This window comes from Salvelinus sp. IW2-2015, linkage group LG28, assembly GCF_002910315.2.
Source record: "Salvelinus sp. IW2-2015 linkage group LG28, ASM291031v2, whole genome shotgun sequence".
In the NCBI taxonomy this organism is placed as follows: domain Eukaryota; kingdom Metazoa; phylum Chordata; class Actinopteri; order Salmoniformes; family Salmonidae; genus Salvelinus; species Salvelinus sp. IW2-2015.
The window spans coordinates 5,626,965-5,652,059 of record NC_036868.1 but is presented as its reverse complement, the minus strand read 5'-3'; the positions used below and the strand labels follow the sequence as shown (position 1 = coordinate 5,652,059).

General features: G+C 42.4%; 1 protein-coding gene across 2 annotated transcripts in view; it reads right to left on the bottom strand.

Annotated features, from left to right (window-relative positions):
* LOC111954472 (serine/threonine-protein kinase D3-like) overlaps positions 1–25,025 on the bottom strand; it is a 72,838-nt gene extending 47,813 nt beyond the window's left edge. For both annotated transcript variants that reach the window (XM_023974248.2, XM_023974249.2), the window contains exons 1-2: positions 24,733–25,025; positions 23,423–24,270 (exon numbers count right to left, since the gene is read on the bottom strand). In XM_023974248.2, coding sequence (XP_023830016.1) covers positions 23,423–23,725 — 303 coding nt within the window. In that variant the 5' untranslated portion in view covers positions 23,726–24,270; positions 24,733–25,025. The remainder of the gene's footprint in view (positions 1–23,422; positions 24,271–24,732) is intronic.
* Positions 25,026–25,095: the final 70 nt, after the last annotated feature.

Below are 25,095 nucleotides of genomic sequence, written 5' to 3'. Positions count from 1 at the left end.
GGAGAGAATAACCCTGCGTATCAGTCCTAACCCTAACCCCACTGTATCAGTTTCCCTAACCCCCACTAACACTGAACCCTATACCCACTGTAACCCTAACCCCCGCTGTATCAGTTCACTCATTCCGCACTGTACAGTCCTAACTAACCCACTGTATCGTTCACGCCAACCGGGTATCACCTAACCTAACCCACATTATATCCTAACGCCTAACCACTAGAACCACTAAACCCCAGTGTACACTACCCTAACCCCACTGTATCCAGTCCTAACCCCAACCCTGTATCAGTTCCTCACGCCTACCCGCTGTATAGTCCTTAACCCTAAACCCCACTGTATTCGTCCATAACCCCATAACACTAACCCTGAACCCACTGTAAACCCTAACCTAACCCTGCTGTATAGTCCTAACCCCACTGTATCAGTCCGTAACCCTAACCGCCGCGTATCATCCTAACCCCACTAAACATTAACCCTGAACCCACTGTAACCCTAAACCCTAACCCACTGTAACCCTAAACCCGCTGTATCAGTCTTAACCCCACTAACATTAACACCTAACCCACTTAACCCTAACCCTAACCACGTAACTAAACCCACTGTACAGTCAACCTACACGTCAGCCTAACCCCTTACTTACTCCCCGTATCCAGTCTAACCCTGTAACTCCCTACCGTCTAGTTACCCTAACCCACGTTTCCTAACCCCACTAATTAGACAAGTCCTAACCTTACCATGTAATCCAAGCCACTGATCAGCCCTAACCCACTGTTATCGTCCTAACCCACTGTATCAGTTCCTAACCTAAGCCCCACTCTATCAGTCCTAACCCCGTATGAGTCCCACTCGTCAGTCCATCATTTCATCACAACCCCACTATATCAGTCTAACCCCCACTAATCATCCCTAACCCACGTATCGAGGTCCTACCCCACTGTATCAGTCCTGAACCCCACTGGTATTAGTCCTAAACTGCCCATGTATCCGTCCTAACCCACGTATCACTACCACGTATCAGTCCTAACCCACTGTATAGTCTCTTCCTTACATCCTCCACTGTATAGTCCACGCCTATATCATCCTAACCCCACTTTCATTCTGTATCCAGTCCTAACCCTAACCCCACTGGGTATCAGTCACCGCCTAATAGCCGTACCACACTGTCATTCATCCTAACCTACCCCACTGTACATCCCTAACCCCCACTATCAGTCCAACCTAACCCACATGTATCAGGTCCTAACCCCTCCCTGTATGCGTCCTACCCACTGTATCAGTCCTAACCCACTGTATCAGTCCTAACCCCACTGTATCAGTCCTAACCCCCCACTGTATCAGTCCTAAACCCTGTATCAGTCCTCCCCACTGTATAGCTAACCCTCGCCTATACAGCCTAACCACTGTATATCTGTAATCAGTCCTAACCCTAACCCACTGTATCAGTCCTAAACTACCACACTGTATCAGTCCTAACCCCTGTAAAAGCCACTGTATCAGTCCTAACCCTCGTACGTTATCACGTCCTAACCCTAACCACACTGTATCAGCTCCTAACCTAATCCACTGTATCAGTCCTAACCCACTGTAAGTCCAACCCTAACCCCGTTTGTATCAGTCCTAACCCCACTGTATCAGTCCTAACCCTAACCCCACTGTATCAGTCCTAAACCTAACCCCACTGTATCAGTCCTAACCCCACTGGATCAGTCCTAACCCCACTGGATCAGTCCTAAACCTAACCACACTGTATCAGTCCTAACCCCACTGTATCAGTCCTAAACCTAATCCCACTGTATCAGTCCTAACCCTAACCCCACTGTATCAGTCCTAAACCTAACCACACTGTATCAGTCCTAACCCCACTGTATCAGTCCTAACCCCACTGTATCAGTCCTAACCCTAACCCCACTGTATCAGTATGATTCACGACAAGCAGCACATGATGTTGACAGCCAGCTATACCTTAGGGAACGTCAGACTGACTACATGGCATTGACTACTGAGACAACTTAGATAACGTTATTCCATTTCCAAGTGTTTGAGTCAAATACTCAAACACACATCTGTACAGCTCCAAAGGTCCTTGGCTATTTTTACTCTGTATTGTACTGAGTCTATTTCTGTTCCTTTTCGCAGTGAAGGTCAAAGGGCTTTCAACGTATAAACAAATAGCACTGTCTGACAGGGACAGCCTGAAATTCAGATCAAATCAAATGTTATTCATCACATACACAGTTTACAGCAGGTATAAAATGTGCAGAGAATTGCGTGTGTGCTAACTCCCTCAACAATACTCCCTCAACAATGCTCCCTCAACAATACTCCCTGTCACGGATCCCCCTGGTACTGCTGCTCATTACGTTCACCAGCTCCGYAGGTCTACGTCACCGGCATTCTAGGCGTCACTGAACTGGATTCATTACCACCAACCCAGGACTGTCTTGTCTCATTACGCACATCTGGTTCCCATTCTCCCTGATTAGTATGTTATATATGTGCCCTCTGTTCCCCATTGTCCTTGTCGGTTATTGTTACCATGTCCGTTGGTTTTGTGAGCACCTGTGCTGTTGTATCGGCTTCCATGCTGCGTGTTATTGTGCACTTGTTTTATGGGTCTTGTTTCCGTGTATTATTTAGAGGTTTACACCTCGCTCTTTTGTTTGGGTGGAGAAAATAAATCCCCCTATTACGTATTCCTGCACTTGTCTCCTATCATTATACAGCGTGACAGAATAACCGACCCACTAAATGGAGACAGCAGGAAAGACCGAGCTGTCGACCATCGTAGAGACAGACCAGCACCATCCTGCGTTTGGAGGGGAATGTGCAGTCCCTCCAGTCTCCAGCACCGGTTCTGGCGCTAGCCCCCACACCACTACCTGCCTCCGTCCCATCTGAGCTGGTTCGCGGAATAACCCTGTCCCTCCCGGAGCGCTTTGACGGTGCACCAGCGAAATGCATGGGATTCCTTCTGCAATGCGACCTGTACCTCGCTCGCTATGCCGAGGCTGTCTCCGGGAGAGACAGAGTTGCTACCGTCATCTCAGCACTGACCGGACGGGCCCTGGACTGGGGTGCTGCGGTCTGGTAAACGGGCGCACCCGAGGTCAAGTCCCACGAGCGCTTCACCCTCATCTTCCGCTCGGTGTTTGATCATCCTGTGGAGGGCCGAGAGMGGGGTGAGCGCCTACTCCAACTTCGCCAGGGATCTAGGACCACCTCGGTGTTCGCTCTGGAGTTCCGCACCATCGCAGCCTCCACCAGATGCACGAGTCGGCTCAGGTCACCGTGTTCCGCAGACTGCGGGAGGAGGTACAGATGGAGTTCGCCTGCCGTGATGACAACCTGTCACTCGACCAGCTCATCAGCGTGGCGATTCATTTGGACAACCTCCTGCTGTCCCGACGAAGACCTGAGCGGAATCCGGAGCCCATGGCTACACCTGCTCCGTGGCCAGAGCCGATGGAGGTGGGCTCTGCACGTTTGCCCAAGGCAGAGCATAGGAGAAGGAGGAATCTGCTCCTATTGTGGAGAAACGGGTCATTTCTCCCCAACCTGCCCTCTATACACTAATAGGCGAGGAAGTGACAAGCCAGGTAATTCTCCTGCTCCAACACAGGTAGGATGCAAAATCTCCCTTTCTTTTCTGTCAACAAACAGTGTGTTTTCCCATTAAATTCCCTGAATACCCTAGCCCCTCACTCCCGTTAGCTCTGATTAATTCCGGAGCTGCCAGGAATCTTTTAGACTGGCCACTGCATTACACATTCCTTTGGTTCCCCTACAGTCACCCATTTCGGTTCAAGCCCTGGATAATCGTACAATAGGGACAGGGCTCATACATCACATCACTGTTCCTGTTTCTCTGCTGACCCATGACACTCATTTAGAAATGATCACCTTTCTGATTATAGACACCCCTACGCACCACGTTGTGTTAGGTCTCCCCTGGTTGAGTTGGCATAACCCTGTTATTTCCTGGTCTAAGAGGAGACTGCTGGGTTGGTTGAAGGAGTGTCAGGGGACTTGTCTATCGGTGTCTGTCAACACCACTACAGTGGAATGTCTGGACCACGCCCCTCAAGTGGAGTTACCGGAGGAATACCAGCATCTGCATCAGTTTTTATCTAAGTTCCAGGCTACACGCCTGCCTCCTCATCGCCACTGGGACTGTGCCATTGACCTGCTGTCTGACACAGCCCACCCGATAGGACACGTCTTTCCTCTCTCCTATGCGGAGACCGTTGCCATGGATACCTACGTAAAGGAGAGCCTCCAGCAGGGTTTTATCCGCCCCTCTACGTCACCAGCCTCCTAGAGCTTATTTTTTGTTAAAAATAAAGATGGGGGACTGCGCCCCTGCATTGATTATCGAACTCTGAATAAAGCCACCATTAAGTTCAGCTATCCTTTACCCCTCATCCCAACCATCATCGAACAAATGCACAGGGCGCAGTACTTCACGAAGCTGGACTTGAGGAGCGCCTACAATCTGGTGCACATTCGTGCAGGCGACGAATGGAAAACAGCCTTTTCCACAAACACGGGCCATTACGAGTATCTCGTAATGTCTGTCTAACGCTCCTTCGGTCTTCCAGGCCTTTATTAACAAAGTGTTTCGGGACATGCTGGGACGGGGCACAGTGGTTTATATGGACAACATTTTGGTCTATTCTGCTGACCGCACCCAGCATGTCTCGTTAGTCAGGTCTGTGCTGGGAAGACTGTTGGAGCATGATCTATATACAGTATATATATWTTTTTTACATTGTTTATTGAATTTTCAACACATGCATTTACAAAATAATTGCACTATAAAGTTATTTGGTAGTAATACAAAACAACACATCAAAGACAACAATACAGCAAAACAAAGAGGGGGACAAACATTAAAAATAAAAAATTAAATAAAAAGACAAGAAAAAACATATTTTGATACAGTTGTTACAGGTCAACTAGCACAGATAGTACAGTCCTTAACATCCGAGATGTCATGTATACACATAACAGGCCTCTTACGTCACCAATATATAAATATACATCACTCTGGAACTGTAGGGACATGTAGTCGTTTAACATAAGAAAAGAAGGGAGCCCACATTGCATAGAATTTGTCTATAGACCTATTGAGTATGTGTTTAATTTTTTCCAACTTTATGCAATTCAAAACGTATCTAATCCAAAGAGCATGAGAAGGGGGTGCAGAGGATTTCCATCTATGTAAAATGTATTGTCTCGCTAACAAAGTGACAAAGGCAATTATATCCTTATTCATTTTGGTCAGTTGTATTATGGGTAAGGAAACCCCAAATAATGCAATAAAAGGGTCTGACTTGATCTGTGTGCCGCTTAATTCTGAGAGTGTGTTAAAGATGTCTTTCCAGAATCCAACAAGAGATGGGCAACACCAAAACATGTGTACATGATTAGCAAGAGATGGGTTACATCATATACAATTAGGGTTCACATCCTTGTAAATTTTGGATAATCTTGCTTTGGTCCAGTGGGCCCTATGAATGAGTTTGCATTGAATGAGACCGTGTCGAGTACAAATAGAAGATGTATGTACCCTTTTGAGTGCCCCTTCCCATAGTTCATCAGATATTTCCTCACCCAGTTCCTCCTCCCATGAGGATTTAATATTGTTTAATGAGGTGGTTTGTAGTGAGCAAATTTGACTATAGATTATTGACAAGGTGCCTTTCAGAGTAGGAAGTGGGATAAGAAATGTGTCAAACTGTGTTTCACCAGGAAGGGAGGGGAATCGGGGCCCTATGCTGTGGACGTAACTCTGGACTTGTAAGAACCTAAAGAAATTATGTCTGGGAAGACCAAATTTAGCTGATAATTGTTCAAACATACTAAATGTATTGTTAATATAGAGATCTCTGAATCTTATTTTTTTATTTTTTTATTTAACCTTTATTTAACCAAGTAGGCTAGTTAAGAACAAGTTCTCATTTACAACTGTGACCTGGCCAAGATAAAGCAAAGCAGTTCGACATATACAACAACACAGAGTTACACACGAATAAACAAACATACAGTCAATAATACAGTAGAAAAAGTCTATAGTGTGTGCAAATGAGGTAAGATAAGGGAGGTAAGGCAATAAATAGGCCATGGTGGCGAAGTAATTAAAATATACCAATTAAACACTGGAGTGATAGATTTGCAGAAGATGAATGTGCAAGTAGAGATACTGGGGTGCAAAGGAGCAAGATAAATAAATAAATACAGTATGGCGATGAGATAGTTGGATGGGCTATTTACAGATGGGCTATGTACAGGTGCAGTGATCTGTGAGCTGCTCTGACAGCTGGTGCTTAAAGCTAGTGAGGGAGATAAGAGTCTCCAGCTTCAGTGATTTTTGCAGTTTGTTCCAGTCATTGGCAGCAGAGAACTGGAAGGAAAGGCGGCCAAATGAGGAATTGGCTTGGGGGTGACCAGTGAGATATACCTGCTGGAGCGCGTGCTATGGGTGGGTGCTGCTATGGTGACCAGTGAGCTGAGATAAGGCTGGGCTTTACCTAGCAAAGACTTGTAGATGACCTGGAGCCAGTGGGTTTGACGATAAATATGAAGCGAGGGCCAGCCAACGAGAGCGTACCGGTCGCAGTGGTGGGTAGTATATGGGGCTTTGGTGACAAAACGGATGGCACTGTGATAGACTGCATCCAATTTGTTGAGTAGAGTGTTGGAGGCTTTTTTGTAGATGACATCGCTGAAGTCGAGGATCGGTAGGATGGTCAGTTTTACGAGGGTATGTTTGGCAGCATGAGTGAAGGATGCTTTGTTGTGAATACGAGACTAGACCATGTTGAGAAAGCACCATCAACCAGATGGGGAAAAGCTGGGTTTGAGGCTCCCGGAGCCAAAGAAGAGGTTGTCTGAAACCCAAAGTGGCACCTAAATTGATTCCAGATCTTCAATGTTGTTTTCACACATATATTTTTGGTGAAGGAGGAGTAAGCGAGGGAAGACAATGATGCCGGTATAGATGAGGTGGCCTCCGTCTCTAGCCAAATTGGGGGTGGGAATATCTCCCTGCTCTGCAACCAGTACTGAATGATCCTAAGGTTAGTGGCCCAATAATAGAATCTGAAATCCGGTAGCGCTAGACCGCCGTCTGGTTTGGGCCTTTGCAAAAGCTGTTTTTGTATCTTTGGGGGCTTTTTGTCCCATGTAGAATTAGGCCATTGATCTTTTTGAAAAATGTATTGGGAAGAAAAATCAGTAGGCACTGATAGAGATATAAGAATTTAGGGAGAGTATTAATTTTAATAGAATTAATTCTTGCGACTAAGGAGAGGCGTAGCAAAGACCAGCGTTCCAAATCGTCCTTAGTACGGGTTAAAAGAGGAGCAAAGTTGGCTTGAAAAAGGTTTTCAAATCTGACTGTGACATGTCCCCCGAGATAAATAAAACTACTGTGAGCAATTTTAAATGGCAAGTTATGTAAATGCGATTTTTGTGCGGCCATATTAAGCAGCATCAATTCGCTTTTATTGAGATTCGGTTTATACCCTGATAAGTGACCGAAGGATGTGAAAGTGGCAAGGGCAGCAGGAACAGAAACATAAAGGTTGGATGTGTATAATAAGCATGATCTATATGTTAAACAAGAGAAGTGTTTTTCCAGGCTACCTCATATCCATGGAAGGAATGGAGATGGAGGAGCAACGCGTCAGCACAGTCAGATCATGGCCCATCCCCAACTCTGTGAAAGCAGTCCAGCGATTCCTGGGGTTCGCCTCTTACCTCCCTGCTGAGAGGAGGCCCCCAGCGGCTTCGTTGTATGGCGGAGGTGGAGAGGGCATTCGAGCTTCCGTGCTGGCACATCCCAACCCCTCACTTCCCTTCATTGTCGAGGTGGATGCCTCCAAAGTAGGAGTCGGGGCAGTGCTGTCCCAGCGCACCGGAACCGCTACAAAGCTGCGGCCCTGTGCCTTCTACTCCAAGCAGCTGAGCCCCGTCCAGAGGAATTATGACGTCGGGTACCGGGAAATCTTGGTGGTCAAGAAGGCTCTGAAGGCGTGGAGGCACTGCTTGGAGAGGTCCAAATACCCTTTCCTGGTGTGGGCGGACCACCGCAAACTGGAGTACATCACAGCAGTGAAGAGGTAAAACCCGAGACAGGACAGGTGGGCTCTATTCTTCGCCAGATTCCTATTCCAGGCTCGAAGAACGTGAAGGCAGACGCCCTGTTCCGCATCTATGATGCAGAGGAGAGAGAGGGAGAGGAGACCCCCATCATCCCTCCATCCAGTATCATTGRGCCAGTGGTGTGGGACATGGACGCAGACATACGGCAGGCCCTGCACACAGAACCCGCACCTTCACAGTGCCCGGAGAAGGGGAACACCACCATTCTCGTTGTTGTGGACTGGTTGTGGACTGGTTGTGGACTGGTTTTCCAAAGCTTGACGCCTCCTTCCTCTGCCTGGGCTTCCATGCAAACCGCGGAGGCTCTTTATATGTACGTCTTCAGGCACTACGGGATGAGTGGTTTCAGCGCGCTGAGGAGACCTGGAACGCCGCGCAAACTTGTCTCCAGCGGGCCTTGCGTCGGCACAAGGAACAGGCCGACCATCACCGCAGTGAAGCGCCTGTCTTCTCTCCAGGCGACCGGGTCTGGCTCTCCACCTGGAACCTGCCCCTCCGCTTACCCGGCCGGAAGCTTAACGTGTGATTTGTGGGGCTGTTTAAAGTCCTGAGGAAGGTTAATGAGGTAACGTACCACTTGCAACTCCCTACTGATTACATTATTAACCCCCKAAAAAATAAGCAAACACGTTTGGTGTTTGCCAAAAGGCATGTGGGAGACTCCCCAAACATATGGAAGAAGGTACTCTGGTCAGATGAGACTAAAATGTAGCTTTTTGGCCATCAAGGAAAACGCTATGTCTGGCGCAAACCCAACACCTCRCATCACCCCAAAAACACCATCCCACACTGAAGCATAGTGGTGGCAGCATCATGCTGTGGGGATGTTTTTCATCGGCAGGGACTGGGAAACTGGTCAGAATTGAAGGAATGATGGATGCCGCTAAATACAGGAAAATTCTTGAGGGAAACCTGAGATTTGAGACTGGGAGGGAGGTTCACCTTCCAGCAGGACAATGACCCTAAGCATACTGCTAAAGCAACACTCGAGTGGTTTAAGGGGAAACATTTAAATGTCTTAGAATGGCCTAGTCAAAGCCCAGACCTCAGTCCAATTGAGAATCTGTGGTATGACTTAAAGATTGCTGTACACCAGCGGAACCCATCCAACTTGAAGGAGCTGGAGCAATTTTGCCTTGAAGAATGGGCAAAATCCCAGTGGCTAGATGTGCCAAGCTTATAGAGACATACCCCCAAGAGACTTGCAGCTAAAAATACTGCAAAAGGTGGCTCTACAAAGTATTCACTTTGTGGGGGTGAATAGTTATGCATGCTCATGTTTTCTGTTTTTTTGTCTTATTTCTTGTTTGTTTCGCGATAAAAATATTTTGCATCTTCAAAGTGGTAGGCATGTTGTGTAAATCAAATGATACAAACCCCCCAAAAATCCATTTTAATTCCAGGTTGTAAGGCAACAAAATAGGAAATATGCTAAGGGGGTGAATACGTTCGCAAGTCACTACCTCAACAACGCTCCCTCAACAATGCTCCCTCAACAATGCTCCCTCAACAATACTCCCTCAATAATTCTCCCCTTAATAATTCTCCCCTTAACAATTCTCCCCTCAACAACCCTCCTCTCAACAATCCTCCCCTCAACAATCCTCCCCTCAACAATCGTCCCTCAACAATGCTCCCTCAACAATGCTACCTCAACAGTGCTCCCTCAATAATGCTACCTCAACAAAGATCCCATTAACAATGCTCCCTCAATAATGCTACCTCAACAATGCTCCCTACACAATGCTCCCTCAACAGTGCAGTTCAATAGCAATAACGATAATATCAACAAAAAAAGTCAAGTCAAAAATAACAAGTAATAGAATAGGTAGTATGCATAGTAATAATATACTATATTTACTAATATAAAGGGTGTAGTGACTTGGTGTGGATGGCCCAATACATCACTGGGGGCCTATAGCAGGACTTTAGGTCTGTTTTTGCTTATTAAGAGAGATTAATTCCAAATCTATCCAATAATTAACGTGACTGTCAGACAGGCAGGTCAGTGCGCTCTGGGCTGAGGAAGGAGTGCAGAGTTGGCCAGATAATAGAGACTACAGGACATGGTCGTCTGCATGGCTGAACTCACTGGCAATATTTAACCAGGCTGGAATGCAGTGGGAATATCCATTCAAATTATATCCAGTACTAGTCCCTATGTCTCGAAAAACACCATTCCTAGAGCTTGTCTACGTCCCGAATGGCACCATATTCTCCTATGGGCTCTGGTCAAAAGTAGTGCACTGAAAGGACAATAGGGTGATATTTGGGATGCAGCCGTTGTCTGTCGCTTAACACATTAAGCAAAGAGTGAGCGTGACTAATCCACACCATCCACACCTTGTAAACGTTACACCCTATCCTGGAAGGCAGAGGCCCCCACAATACAGACCCACACATACTGTAGATGTCACTTCTCTACTCTCTAGAAATACTACTGAGAACCAGTCACAGAAGATCAATAAAAAGGAAGAAATCTTTGTAGACAGGAACTGAAAATGTAATGTTCACTTGAAGAAACAATCAATGTGATGTAACTTATCATTCTATTTTGGTTTATCTCTGAAAGATGAATTCACAGCGAATAACAAAACCAGTCAAGAGGAAGAACCTACATTACGTGCAAACTCATTCCACGTGTATCCGAGTGTCTGCAGGTTTTCACTCCACCCCCTACTTGATTGATGAATTAAGGTCGCTAATAAGTAAGGAACTCCCCTCACCTGGTTGTCTAGGTCTTAATAGAAAGGAAAACCCAGCAGACCCTCGGCCCTCCGTGGAAGGAGTTTGACACCGCTGACCTACACAATGTAGACTCTGAGAGTAGAGATGGCTTTATATATTTTTGGTAATAAATTACATTGAATCCGTTCCATTCACTTTGGACATCACCGGTATTTCATCTGAAAATGCCTCTGTTGAAAAACTCGACATTTTCGAAAACGCTTCACGCACATCATTTCTATTTATTATGGATCCCAATTAGCTGCTGCCCAGAGTAAAAATATTACATTTCATAACACTTTTCACATCCCATTAAGTGTGTGCCCTCTGGCCACTACTCTACTACCACATATCTACAATACAAAATCCATGTGTATGTGTGTGTATTATCATGTGTATGTTTATGCGTGTGTCTGTGCCTGTGTGTGTGTCTCTTCACAGTCTCGCTGTTCCATAAGGTATATTTTTATCTTATTTTATTTTTATATTTTAAATATTGCGTTAGCTTGCGTCAGTTACCTGATGTAGGATGGAGTTAATTTTAGCCATGGCTCTATGTATTACTGTGCGCCGCCCATAGTCTCTTCTGGCCTTTGGGATTGTGAAGAGACCTCTGGTGGCATGTCTTGTGGAGTATGCATGGGTGACCGAGCTGTGTGCTTGTAGTTTAAACAGACAGCTTGGTGAATTCAGCATGTCAATACCTCTTACAAAAACAAGTAGTGATATAGTCAATCTCTCCTCTACTTTGAGTCATGAGAGATTGACATGTTAGCTCTCCGTGTAGATTTAAGGGCCAGCCGTGCTGCCCTGTTCTGTCCCTCTTTGTGGCACCTGACCACACGACTTGACAGTAGTCGTTGCGACAAAACTAGGGCCTGTAGGACCTGCCCTGTTAATAGTGTTGTTAAGAAGGCAGAGCAGCACTTTATTATGGACAGACTTCTTCCCATCTTAGCTACTGTTGCATCAACATGTTTTGACCATGACAGTTTACTATCCAGGGTTACTCCAAGCAGTTTACTCACCTCAACTTGCTCAATTTCCACATTATTCATTACAAGAGTTTTAGTTGAGGTTTAGGGTTTAGTGAATGATATGTCTCAAATACAATGCTTTTAGTTTTTGAAATATTTCTTGCCACCCATTCTGAAACTGAATGCAGCTCTTTGTTAAGTGTTGCAGTAATTTCACTCACTGTAGTAGCTGACGTGTAAAGTGTTGAGTCATCCGCATATATAGACACACTGGCTTTACTCAATGCCAGTGACATGTCATTAGTAAAGATTGAAAAAAGTCAGGGGCCTAGACAGCTGCCCTGGGGATTTCCTGATTCTACCTGGATTATGTTGGAGAGGCTTCCATTAAAGAACACCCTATGTGTTCTTTTAGACAGGTAACTCTTTATCCACAATATAGCAGGGGGTGTAAAGCCATAACATATACTTATTTCCAGCAGCAGACTATGACCGGTAATGTCAAAAGCCGCACTGAAGTCTAACAAAACAGCTCCCACAATCTTTTATCAGCAATTTCTCTCAGACAATCATCATCATTTGTCATTTGTGTAAGTACCATGCATGTTGAATGCCCTTCCATATAAGTGTGCTGAAAGTCTGTTTTCAATTAGTTTACTGTAAAATAGCATTGTATCTGGTCAAACACCATTTTTTCCAAAAGTTTACGAAGAGTTGGTAATAGACTGATTGGTTGGCTATTTGAGCCAGTAAAGGGGGCTTTATTATTCTTGGGTAGCAGACTGACTTTTGCTTCCCTCCAGGCCTGAGGACACACACTTTCTTGTAGGCTTAGATTGTGGCAAATATATGGCAAATAGGAGTGGCAATATCGTCCYCTATTATCCTCAGTAATTTTCCATCCAAGTTGTCAGACCCAGGTGGTTTATCATTGTTGATAGACAAGAATACTTTTTTCACCTCTTTTCGGAATTCAAAATAACAGTTCTTGTCTTTCATCATTTGGTCTGTTATACTTGAATGTGTAGTGTAAACGTTGGTTGCTGGAATGTCATGCCTAAAAAAAAAATGTTTTTTCCCCCTAGACATGGCTACTATATTGTGATAACTACATCCTATGGTATTGGATAATGCTTTAAGGCAGATTTCTGCAGCATTAGTAAAGGTGTGATCAATACATGTTGATGATTTCATTCCTGTGCTGTTTGTAAATACCCTGGTAAGTTGACTGATAACCTGAACCAGGTTGCAGGCACTGGTTACAGTTTGAAGCTTTTTCTTGAGTGGGCAGCTTGATGAAAGTCAGTCAATATTAAGGTCATCCAGAAAATATACCTCTCTGTTGAGATCACATACAGTACATTATCAAGAATTTCACACATATTATCCAGATAATGACTGTTAGCACTTGGTGGTCCATAGCAGCTTCCCACAATAATGGGCTTTAGGTGAGGCAGGTGAACCTGTAGCCATATTACTTCAACAGTATTTAACATGAGATCCTATCTAAGCTTTTCAAGAATGTGGCTCTGAATATAGACCAGAACACGGCCCTCATTGGCATTTCTTTCTTTTTTGTAGATGTTATAACCATGTATTGCTACCACTATATCATCAAACGTATTATCTAAGTGAGTTTCAGAGATATGAATGTCATCTGTTACTAGCAAGTTATTGATTTCATGAACCTTGTTTCTTAGACTACATATGTTAATGTGGGCTATTTTTAGCACTTTTCTGGGATGCTTGATTTTTTTGTGTTGCTTTACTGGGAAGCTTATCAGAAGTAGACATGACAATGTTATTTATGTTTGAGCTGATAGTGCAGGGTGAGCTGCACACAGTGGACTTCCTACCTACTAGGGCACACCGCCTCAGTGCTAACAATATAACTGTGGTTCATAGGCACATGAATACTGTATACAATAGCTGTAGGATTGACAGAGGCATTTCAGGGGAGTTAGAGGGACATCAATAAGGTTACTTACATTGTGAATACCAATGCCCCTGGGATAATGCACATTTGCTGCAGCATTACGACAACTCAGCAACACAATGGTAGAGATTATCTAGGCTGGGCTTGGATCATTGATAAGTCATTGTCTCAACAAAGCCATGAAATGCGTAGACAGAGTAGAGCATCTTCTGTTTCCAGAAGGTGTCAAAGTTATCTATAAAAGTGATTCCAAAAGAGCTACAGTAATATGTTAGCCAGGTGTGTAATGCCAGTAGCCTGCTGAATCTTTCACACCCGCAGCCTAGCTATGGTACCAGACCTGAAATAATTGTCCGCTTTTTGGAATCATTACTCTTATTGGGCTCTATAGGGAACAGCAAAATGTCATTACCCATCACCCTCACAATTAACTTAATGTGCATCCCAAATGGCACCCTCCTATTTTGTTTCATTACAATCCGTAATTTAAATGGATTTTATTTTGGATTACATGTAATGGACATACACAAAATATTCCAAATTGGTGAAGTGAAATTTWAAAAAATAACTTGTTTCAAAAAAGTTAAAACAGTAAAGTGGTGCGTGCATATGTATTCACCCCCTTTGCTATGAAGCCCCTAAATAAGATCTGGTGCAACCAATTTCCTTCAAAAGTCACATAATCAGTTAAATAAAGTCCACCTGTGTGCACTTTAAGTGTCTCATGATCTGTCACATGATCTCAGTATATATACACCTGTTCTGAAAGGCCTCAGAGTCCGCAACACCACTAAGCAAGGGGCACCACCAAGCAAGCAGCACCATGAAGACCAAGGAGCTCTCCAAACAGGTCAGGGACAAGGTTGTGGAGAAGTACAGATCAGAGTTGGGTTATAAAAAAATATCAGAAACTTTGAACATCCCACGGAGCACCATGAAAGCCATTATTAAAAAATTTAAATAATATGGCACCACAACAAACCTGCCAAGAGAGGGCTGCCCATCAAAACTCACGGACCAGGCAAGGAGGGCATTAATCAGAGAGACCAATCATCAAAGAGACCAAAAATAACCCTGAAAGAGCTGCAAAGCTGCAAACCTGTTTGTCTTCCAGAGATTTGAGACTGGGAGGGAGGTTCACCTTCCAGCAGGACAATGACCCTAAGCATACTGCTAAAGCAACACTTGAGTGGTTTAAGGGGAAACATTTAAATGTCTTAGAATGGCCTAGTCAAAGCCCAGACCTCAATTCAATTGAGAATCTGTGGTATGACTTAAAGATTGCTGTACACCAGCGGAACCCATCCAACTTGAAGGAGCTGGAGCAATTTTGCCTTGAAGAATGGGCAAAATCCCAGTGGCTAGATGTGCCAAGCTTATAGAGACATACCCCAAGAGACTTGCAGCTGAAAATGCTGCAAAAGGTGGCTCTACAAAGTATTCACTTTGGGGGGGATGAATAGTTATTCATGCTCAAGTATTCTGTTTTTTTGTCTTATTTCTTGTTTGTTTCACAATAAAAAATATTTTGCATCTTCAAAGTGGTAGGCATGTTGTGTAAATCAAAAGACACAAACCCCCCAAAAATCCATTTTAATTCCAGGTTATAAGGCAACATAATAGGAAAAATGCCAAGGGGGGTGAGTACTTTCGCAAGGCACTGTAGTGCACTACTTTTGACCAGGACCCGTAGGGGAATAAAGGGAATTGGTTGTCATTTGGGACGCCGCCTTACTCTCCAAAACCAGAGATCCCACTGCCACSCTTACATGGTCCAACATATCACACACGGTTCACATTACATAGTCTGAATAACCATGGGATTTCAGATGAGTTCAAGCCCCTCGGCAGCACAATCTTTTCTACATTAAACATTTCACAGAGGGTGCGTTCCAAATAGCACTCCATTCACTACATAGTACGCTACTTTTGACCAGAGCTCTGGTCAAAAGCAATGCACTATATAGGGAATATGGTGTCGTTTTGGATGCCAACAGGCCAGCGATGTTATACAAGGCCTAGGGCTCCTACAGAGATCGAAGCCCTTAAAGCTGAACACATTCTACAGGAATGTGATAATGACCCTCGCCTGTCCAATAAAGAGGTAACATGCCAACAGTGTCGGATGTAGCTCTGTTCCAGGCCGTTAGTGTGGCTTGCTAATGCAGAGCCTTCCTAAACATTAGCAAGCCGCACTAACGACCTGGACCAGAGCTAGAATAGAGATAGAGTCCCACCAAGCACAGTCATCCATTCTGGTGATCCTGAGTTTTAAGAAACAGGAACAAGGCAAAGAAAGACTGAACGAAACCTGCTCAAGTGATTTCCCCAAATCCACCAGGGCTTTATATAAGATGATTTGTGGAGATTATGAAATGAGTGTGCCTCCCTCAACTCTAGTAATAGCCCTGGTTTATCAATCAAAAAGAGCAATCATAAAAGTTTATATAAAACCTTAGGAACCGTGCCGTGGTACTAAAAAAATAAAATCAAAGTTTATTGGTAGCGTACACAGATGACAACATGCTGAAAGAACGGCAATTCGATTGTATGTATCTCACAGCGAAACTGAATTATTATTCTCCAACGCACAAGCAGCAGCATCACAAATGCATTAAAGGGGTTCCCCAGTATACTGACTCAAATAATACAAGCTCAGTTGTACCCAGAGAAATCACAATCAGACACCATATACATTTACCAAATGTTGATAACATGCCCTATAAAACACTTGTTATACCCTATGGGCTATCCCTGAATTCTTCTATTACAGTGCCTTCAGAAGGTATTCACACCCATTGACAGCCTAAATTTAAAATGGATTCAATTTAGATTTTGTATCACTGGCCTGCACACTATWCCCCATAATGTCAAAGTGGAATTATGTTTTCCGAAATGTTAATAAATTAATAAAAAATGTAATGCTGAAATGTCTTGAGTCAAAATATATTCAACTTCTTTGTTATGGCTAGCCTAAATAACATCAGGAGTAAAAATGTGCTAAACAAGTTACATACATTCATGGAATCACTTTGTGTGAAATACTTTTTGAATGACTACCTCATCTCTATACCCCACACATACAATTATCTGTAAAGTCCCTCAGTCGAGCAGTGAATTTCAAACACAGATTAAACCACAAAGACCAGGGAGGTTTTCCAATACCTCACAAAGGGCACCTATTGGTTGTTATGTAAACAATTTAAGAGCAGACATTGATTATCCCTTTGAGCATGGTGAAGTTAATAATTACACTTTAGATGGTGTGTCAATACACCAAGTCACTACAAAGATTACAGGCGTCCTTCCTAACTCAGTTGCTGGAGAGGATGGAAACCGCTCAGGGATTTCGCCATGAGGCCAATGGTGACTTTAAAACAGTTACAGAGTTTAAAGGTTGTGATAGCAGAAAAGTGAGGATAGATCAACAACATTTTAGTTACTCCACAATACTAACTCAAATTACAGAGTAAAAAGAAGGAAGCCTGTACAGAATAAAAATATTCCAAAACATGCATCCTGTTTGCAATAAGGCACTAAAGTAAAACTGTAACAAATGTGGCAAAGAAATGTACTTTATATCCTGAATACAAAGTGTTATGTTTGGGGCAAATCCACTCTTCATATTTTTAAGCATGGTGGTGGCTGCATCATGTTATAGGTTTGCTTGTCATCGACAAGGACTAGGGAGTTTTTTAGGATAAAAAGAAACGGAATAGAGCTAAGCACAGGCAAAATCATAGAGGAAAACTTGGTTCAGACTGCTTTCCAACAGACACTGGGAGACAAATGTACTTTTCAGCAGGACAATAACCTTAAACATAAGTCCAAATATACACTGGAGTTACTTACCAAGATGACGTTGAATGTTCCTGGGTGGACTAGTTACAGTTTTGACTTAAATCTTCTTGAAAATCTATGGCAAGACTTGAAAATGGCTGTCTAGCAATGATCAACAACCAATTTGACAGAGCTTGAAGAATTAAAAAATAATAATCCAGGTGTGCAAAACTCGTAGCGATTTACCCAGAAAGACTCACAGCTGTAATCACTGCCAAAGGTGATTCTAACATGTATTGACTCAGAGGTGTGAATACTTATGTAAATMAGGTATTTCAGTATTTAATTTTCAATAAATTTGCTACATTTTCTACAAACATGTTTTCACTTTGTCATTATGGGGTATTGGGTGAGAAAAACAATATTTAATCCATTTTGAATTTGGGCTGTAACACAAGAAAATGTGGATTAAGTCAAGGGGTATGAATACTTTCTAAAGGCAATGTATTGTGTGTTTTGCAAGATGGAATGTCTCTCTCTCCCTCCCCCTCTCTCTCTCTCTCTCTCCCACTCTTTCTCACTCTCTCTCTCTCTCTTCCCCCACTCTCTCGCTCTCTCTCTCTCTCTTTCTCTCACTCACATTTCCTCTCTTTCTGTCTCTCACATTTTCTCTCTTTCTCTCTCACACTTTCTCACTCTTTCTCTCTCTCACTTTCTCTCTCTCTCTCTCTCACACTTTCTCTCATCTCTACTCTTCCATATACCAGGGGTTCATCCCAAATTGCACCCTATTCCATATATAATGCAGTACTTTTGACCAGGGCTTTTTAAAAGGGTGGTAGTCTTCGCAAGGGAGAGGAGGACCTCAGTCATCTTCATACTATAACACCACACCATCAGATGCCTAATGATAAATTGGATTAGAAAATGTATAATCCAGATTCTAGGCTACATAGTTAACCTTTGTTCTCTCTGCTGTTCCAGTCTTGTCCTGTGCACTGGCTGAAACTAATTGTTAGCCTATGGCACTTTAGAGCAGGAAATACACTCCACCAACATGGCACAGCTCCACATGCAGTACTGTGGGAGGGGTGGGTMGTCAGTCAGTCAAGTCACTCACCATCAGCACAGTTCTATGTCATTCATGTCACACAATGTGTGTAGTCTAATAATGGCCATAAAAACTATGGCAGAATAATGAAGTTGCTTAACCTACTCCCTAGACTTGACGCCCCCATGGAAATAAAATTTGCCCCAATGGAAATAAAATAATACAAAAATCCCCCCCAAAATGTGTACATTTAAGCTAGAGATCTTTTTTTTCATTGGATGCGTCTCAATCCACCCCATCCGCCGATGTTACACTTCCTCATCTGTGTGAAAGGTGACAGATTACATTTTTTAAACGTAACTTTTTTTRAAACGTTCTGAGAACATAAGTGAAAATGTCGCCTGTTAATTTGAAGGGAGGTTAATTTGCAAGGAGGATCTGAGAACGTTTTACTATGGTTCCCTGAAAGTTTTCTTGGGAGATTTAATTAACGTTCTGAGAACGGAAATTATTGTTTTTTTGAATAACTTTTAAAACTTTAACTGAATGTTTCAATAAGACTGCTTGCTTAGGTTAACTGTTTTTAACTGCAAGCACAGATAGGATGCATGGAAATGAATTTGCTTAGGCATTAATCACGCAAACACATACATTTATTTTAGTTAGTATGGCATCAGTGAGATTCAAACCCATGATCTTCTGTTGTCTACCCATTGAATTAGTCCACTGCACCACCAGGATGGAGATAGCATGCCATCTTTTTTAAACTAATACAAAGCTGTTCATTTTAGTCTATTCAAACAGACCCCATTTCAAAGGAAACAATCACTCATTAAGATCAGGTGTGGCCAATTAGTGGGTGCGGCCAACTCACTTAACAAGATAGAGAATAGAGAGAGTTTTGTTGACACTGAGAACGGAATGTATACGTTTTAAATAACATTCTTAGAACATTCTTTGAGCGTTACTAATGTTTTCTTGTGGTTTTCTTAAGGTTCTGAGAACATGACTTTAAAATGAACCATGAGGAAACCTGCAGAAAACCTTATGCTGAAATTCTCATGGCAGAACGTTATTTCTCCCAATTTTGTTGGATCAATTTGAGAACATTACTTTAAATTGAACCATGAGGAAACCTGTAGGAAACGTTATGCTGAAATACTGAAATTCCCACAGAAGAACATTGTTTCTTAACTTTCTTTGAACTATTTGAAAACATTCCCAATGCCAAACCAGTTGGAGAACGTTCATAGAACATTATCAAAATTTAAATTTAGATCTAACCATGTTTGAACTTTTAGGAAACGTTCTCTTAAAGTAATGAAATTCAAAGAAAATAACGTTTTTTTGTCAAGTTCCTTAAATGTGCTGAGAATGTTCTGAAGCCAAGCAACTATCCTGCACCATTCCCAGAAAGTTGTGGGAAGGTTGTTTGCAAAATAACCATAAGATAACAACGCTCTGACCAAATGTCTAAGAAACGAGATTCTCAGAACGTTATGTGCTAGCTGGGTGGTGACTAATATTATTACAATGGCAAGGAGCCCTACTGTATCTCAGTAGCACATCGCCTAGTGATTTTCAGAACTGATGATGATGATGATGATGATCTCTGTGAAACTTCACCAGCTGGAGTGTTCCAACCATAGAAAATAGAATGATGTGATATAATACAACCTTCTAGTTCTGTAGTTCCAACACTGGGTTAAGAGTTTGCAATACAGACATATCTGTTTATTAGGGCAAAGTGCAATTGTTTGGACATTAAGGAATAGGTCAGCAATCTGCAATTCAGCTCCTTTGCTTTAATGAGCTTCGTAGTAAGCGAGAAATGCCCTAAAATGACCCAAAGACTACATGTGCAATACATTAATGAAAAGCATAATCAGTGGTAAACGCTGTAAGCAGATTGTTTTCCCTCGGTCTGAATAGGTTGCTCTATTTCATGCTCTTTTACCTTGCAGTTTATATTGCATCAATTAACTTAACAGTTTTAGCCTCAACTCTGTTTCTTCCAGCTAGAATATACACACATCACTTATCGGTGGTGGGGGGAGGGTGGGGCTGACTACGGAGCTGAGCCGGGCAGGCTGGTGCAGCCCGGGACAGTATGGCGGCCTGCAAGGGAGGGGAACTTCCCCACTGTCTTTCTGGACACCCCGGGGACTGTTCCTGTTCCCCTCCTACAAGAGAACAAATATTACATGGTCCAACATACCGTAAATATGGGCCCAGAGTTTCAATACTCCCACACCAGGGGGGGGGTTACGTCTCAAATGGCATCTTATTCCCTATATAGTGCACTACTTTTGACCAGGGCCCATAAGGAATAGGGAGCCATTTGGGACAGTTTTTGAAAGTGAGGTGGTGSGAAGACATATCAACATCTCTTTATGGTATGAACCACCATCAGTAATGTGATGTACATGTAGTTTTGTTGTTGACCTATATAGTATGAATAGTGGATACTGGATACACTCATGGCTTCCAGAGAAGGATAATGCTTAGTACAAGATTGAAGGCCAAGCAAGCAGGCTCATAAACATGTGGTTAAATGAGATGGGTCGATTGCAACGAACGCAGGTTAATGCTGGATTTCTTAAAATTCTACAAACGGGAGATGATATGCACCTGCGTGTTAAAACAAACTTGATTGAAACCAAAACCTCACAAGAATAAACCAGCAGTTCAGTTGTTCTCTCGCTGTTACTGTGTCAAGTAATTATGATACTAGACAGCTGCGTACGTTCTCGCCCCAATGAAATATCCACATATCAGGAGCATCAGAAAATGAAAGACTGATGAATTTAAAAATACTTATTAGAGTATAAAAATATAGAAGTAGTAGGCCTATATTTCATTTAAACGTTTTTAATATATTTTAAATAAAAAATATGACATAGGCCTAACTCATCGCGATTGAATTGATTTAATACACATTTCTAGTTTGGACAGTCCAGCAGTGGCGGTCGGTGTCATTTAAGTGAGGTAGGATGATTTTCTTTTTTATGAGCGTGGCCTTATTTCTATTACAGCATATCTATTAGATGACTGTCATTCATATTCCAATCACCCAGCTCAATGTAACATCAATAGGTTAAGGCTACTACATGATACTCAAATTTTCCCTTTAACCATCATGAGGTTGCTACAACCTAGCCTATGAATGAAAGTTTAAAACGTAGGTGCACAGGTCGAGAATTTTTTTTGTAATCAAGGTGACAGACACTGACACATGCAATACTGTCTTGCACACTCTTGCCTGCATCTAGCTGATCTAAGGTGTAATCATTAGTCCAAAAGTTGCAAATGTGAGTTTCTATTAGACAAATTCAGGTATTTTTACCCCCGTTACGTTCCGTTTGCTTCCGTTTAAGAAGCGTTTTTCTACAGAATCGGCAGATTGAATACACCCCTGATCACACACAAACACAGTTCACTTTCATAGCAGCCACATAAAAACAGCATGAGCACTTTGATCATTGTGTATATTATTCCTTCTCACAACTATCTCCTCCTCTCCTTTTCCCTTTGCTTGTGGACAACTTGTGGACAACACATCAACTTTCTGTGACCAGACAAAAAACCTTTACAAGCCAAACCTTTATATCATGACCTCTAACCGCTACACACAGCCTACATCGTTGTCACTTCATAGTCTACATACACTACCAGTCAAAAGTTTTAGAACACCTACTCATTCAAGAGTTTTTCTTTATTTTGACTATTTTCTACATTGTAGAATAATAGTGAAGACATTAAAACTATGAAATAACACATATGGAATCATGTAGTAAACAAAAAAGTGTTAAACAAATACAAATAATTTGAGATTCTTCAAATAGCCACCCTTTGCCTTGATGACAGCTTTGCACACTCTTGGCATTCTCTCAACCAGCTTCATGAGGTAGTCAACTGGAATGCATTTCTATTAACAGGTGTGCCTTCATAAAAGTTCATTTGTGGAATTTCTTTCCTTCTTAATGTGTTTGAGAGAATCAGTTGTGCTGTGACAAGGTAGGGGTGTTATACAGAATATAGCCCTATTTGGTAAAAGACCAAGTCCACATTATGGCAAGAACAGCTCAAATAAGCAAAGATAAACAACAGTGCAAAAACAGGTGTAACATTCTTAAGCAGAAACTAAAACAGAATATTACACCTGTGAAAACCACAACTATACAGTATATCTGCCCTGTTTCAATTGTATTTCTCTCAAATGCAACCTCTTYTTTTTTTCTCTCACACTGATGTTATTTTACAAAATATAACGCCTCACCTCATGGTTCAACACTACACATGTGTACGCTCTATAAAAAAGTAATAACTACAAAAAACTGTCCAAATATGAGTTTTCTAACTCTAACTCAAGATTGTAGCCTACAAATAAATAAAGTGTATTACAATTTGCTATACAGACCACTAAAGGAGATTGTGTGTCATATTAAATGATATATATATATATTTTTTAATGGTCGAATTAATAAACTAAACTAAAATCGCAATACAATATGATGAATATAGCAAGTCACAGACAACTGTAAAATAATTTAGAGTGTATAATTTTTGTTCAGGTTTTGATGCGATCTGATGTCTCCATGCATGCCCATGATGAAGACTATATGGCCAAGAAATGGTTTGTCTTTAGGGTTAGGTTAGCTAAGGTTAGTGTTACTGCTGTAAGTACATTGTCATAATGAATCATTATAATATTTGTTGCACTGTAATTACATTGTAGTTAGTTACACAGTAATAACAGCACTGTGATGTAAATTGTTACCTTACCTTTTGGTCCACTATTGAACATACGAGCTCCTTCACCGCAGATAGCCCGGACAGATCGCTGGCATCCAGGTTCACCGTTTCCCTGGTGAGTCCGATCTGGAGAAGAAAAGACACCCCGTGGAAAGAGCACCCGGAGTTGGTGGGGCTCGGGGRGCTGAGACTTCCATTTGACAGTCGACTGTAGAGTGTCGCCGGAGGGCTTGGAGACGGTGAAGGAGTCGGTGTGGCGACTGGATTCGGAGCCACAGAGAGGGGGCACAGTCTGGGTAAGGGTGGAGGGGAAGAACTGCTGCAGGCAGACATTGGCTATCTTCTGTCTTCTTGACGAGGTAAAGAGGCAAAGTTGACCGACATTGAGCGTATTATTTCGAATAGCAGCTCTCAAGTTCTATTCAACAACATCGGTTGAAGCATCTTGGTCATTTGTTTAGAATATCCAGTCAGTTGAATAAGTGATAGATCATTTGGGGGGCAAAGCTAATTCTAGCAGCACTGTTTAGATTACTTTTACAAATAAGACATCTTTGATGTATTACGGAACATCAACTCTATAAAAAATTAACAATTACTCTGAAGTGTAAATTGTGTCCATTCCTCTTCGACAGCTCACACGAGGCACATAACAATAAATACTGTTCAATGAAAGCATGTTGATTCTTCTTCCATTCTCAGCTCTACACCACACGGAGGACAAAGTGCTTCTGCAAAAAGCCCCCAACCATTGGAGAATGTTCAGCCTCAGCGCAACAAAAGCCAGTTCTTATGGTGAGTAGAAGAAACAGCCACAGAGCAGTTCTCCTCAGTTGCAACTCCATGTAGTGGAACGTTTCTAATTCCCCGTAAATGATCTGGTAACAAATAAAACTAGAGATGAGAGTAGGTCATGGAGAACATTTATGAGGGGAAAAAACTATCCTATCGGATCAATGAGTCAGATTATTGATAGATTAGCCAAACGTTACTGTAAATGAATAGGCTGCAAAACAGCTTGTACTGTATACAATCAGTTAATATAACCATTTAAAGGGTATCAATAATAACAACAATATAACAACAGTATTATTATTATTTCATCATCACTTGTTGTGCCTTTGCATAATGAATTTAAAGTTGCCTAACACATCTGAAACCAAGACACATCTGGATATGTGCTCTCATTTGATTGGGAGAGGTAAAACATGTTCATGTAATTGCTTGTAATAGGATTAACTGTACATAGCCTATGCTTGATCTATTTCACTTATAAATGCCCACACAAAGTCCGTAGACGTGCTTTTTGATTAGGAATCAAATCTTTGAAATACATTTACCTTTCGAAAAGGACGATTTTCACTCTCTGGAGATGAAAAATGTGTGTGTTAATTTTTATCTTCCAAGAAGTTCGAACGCTTGAACTGTGACATCACGATGGTCGGGTGTGAGTGTTTAGATTTGGCTCCAAACTCCCTATTTTGGCATGAGTGCAAAGCCAGAATATTTAGCCAACTATACTACTTTCCTTTCCAAACTTTCTTCATGTAGCCAGATAGCAACCAGTTCATCAGTATCCTATTATCGCACTGTAATATGCCGCGTTCATGTACTAGTCGGAACTAGGACACTCGGAAATGTCCGACTTCCTAACTGGTTGAACGCGGAACGTGTATATTGACAAGTCGTAAATGTCCGTGTTT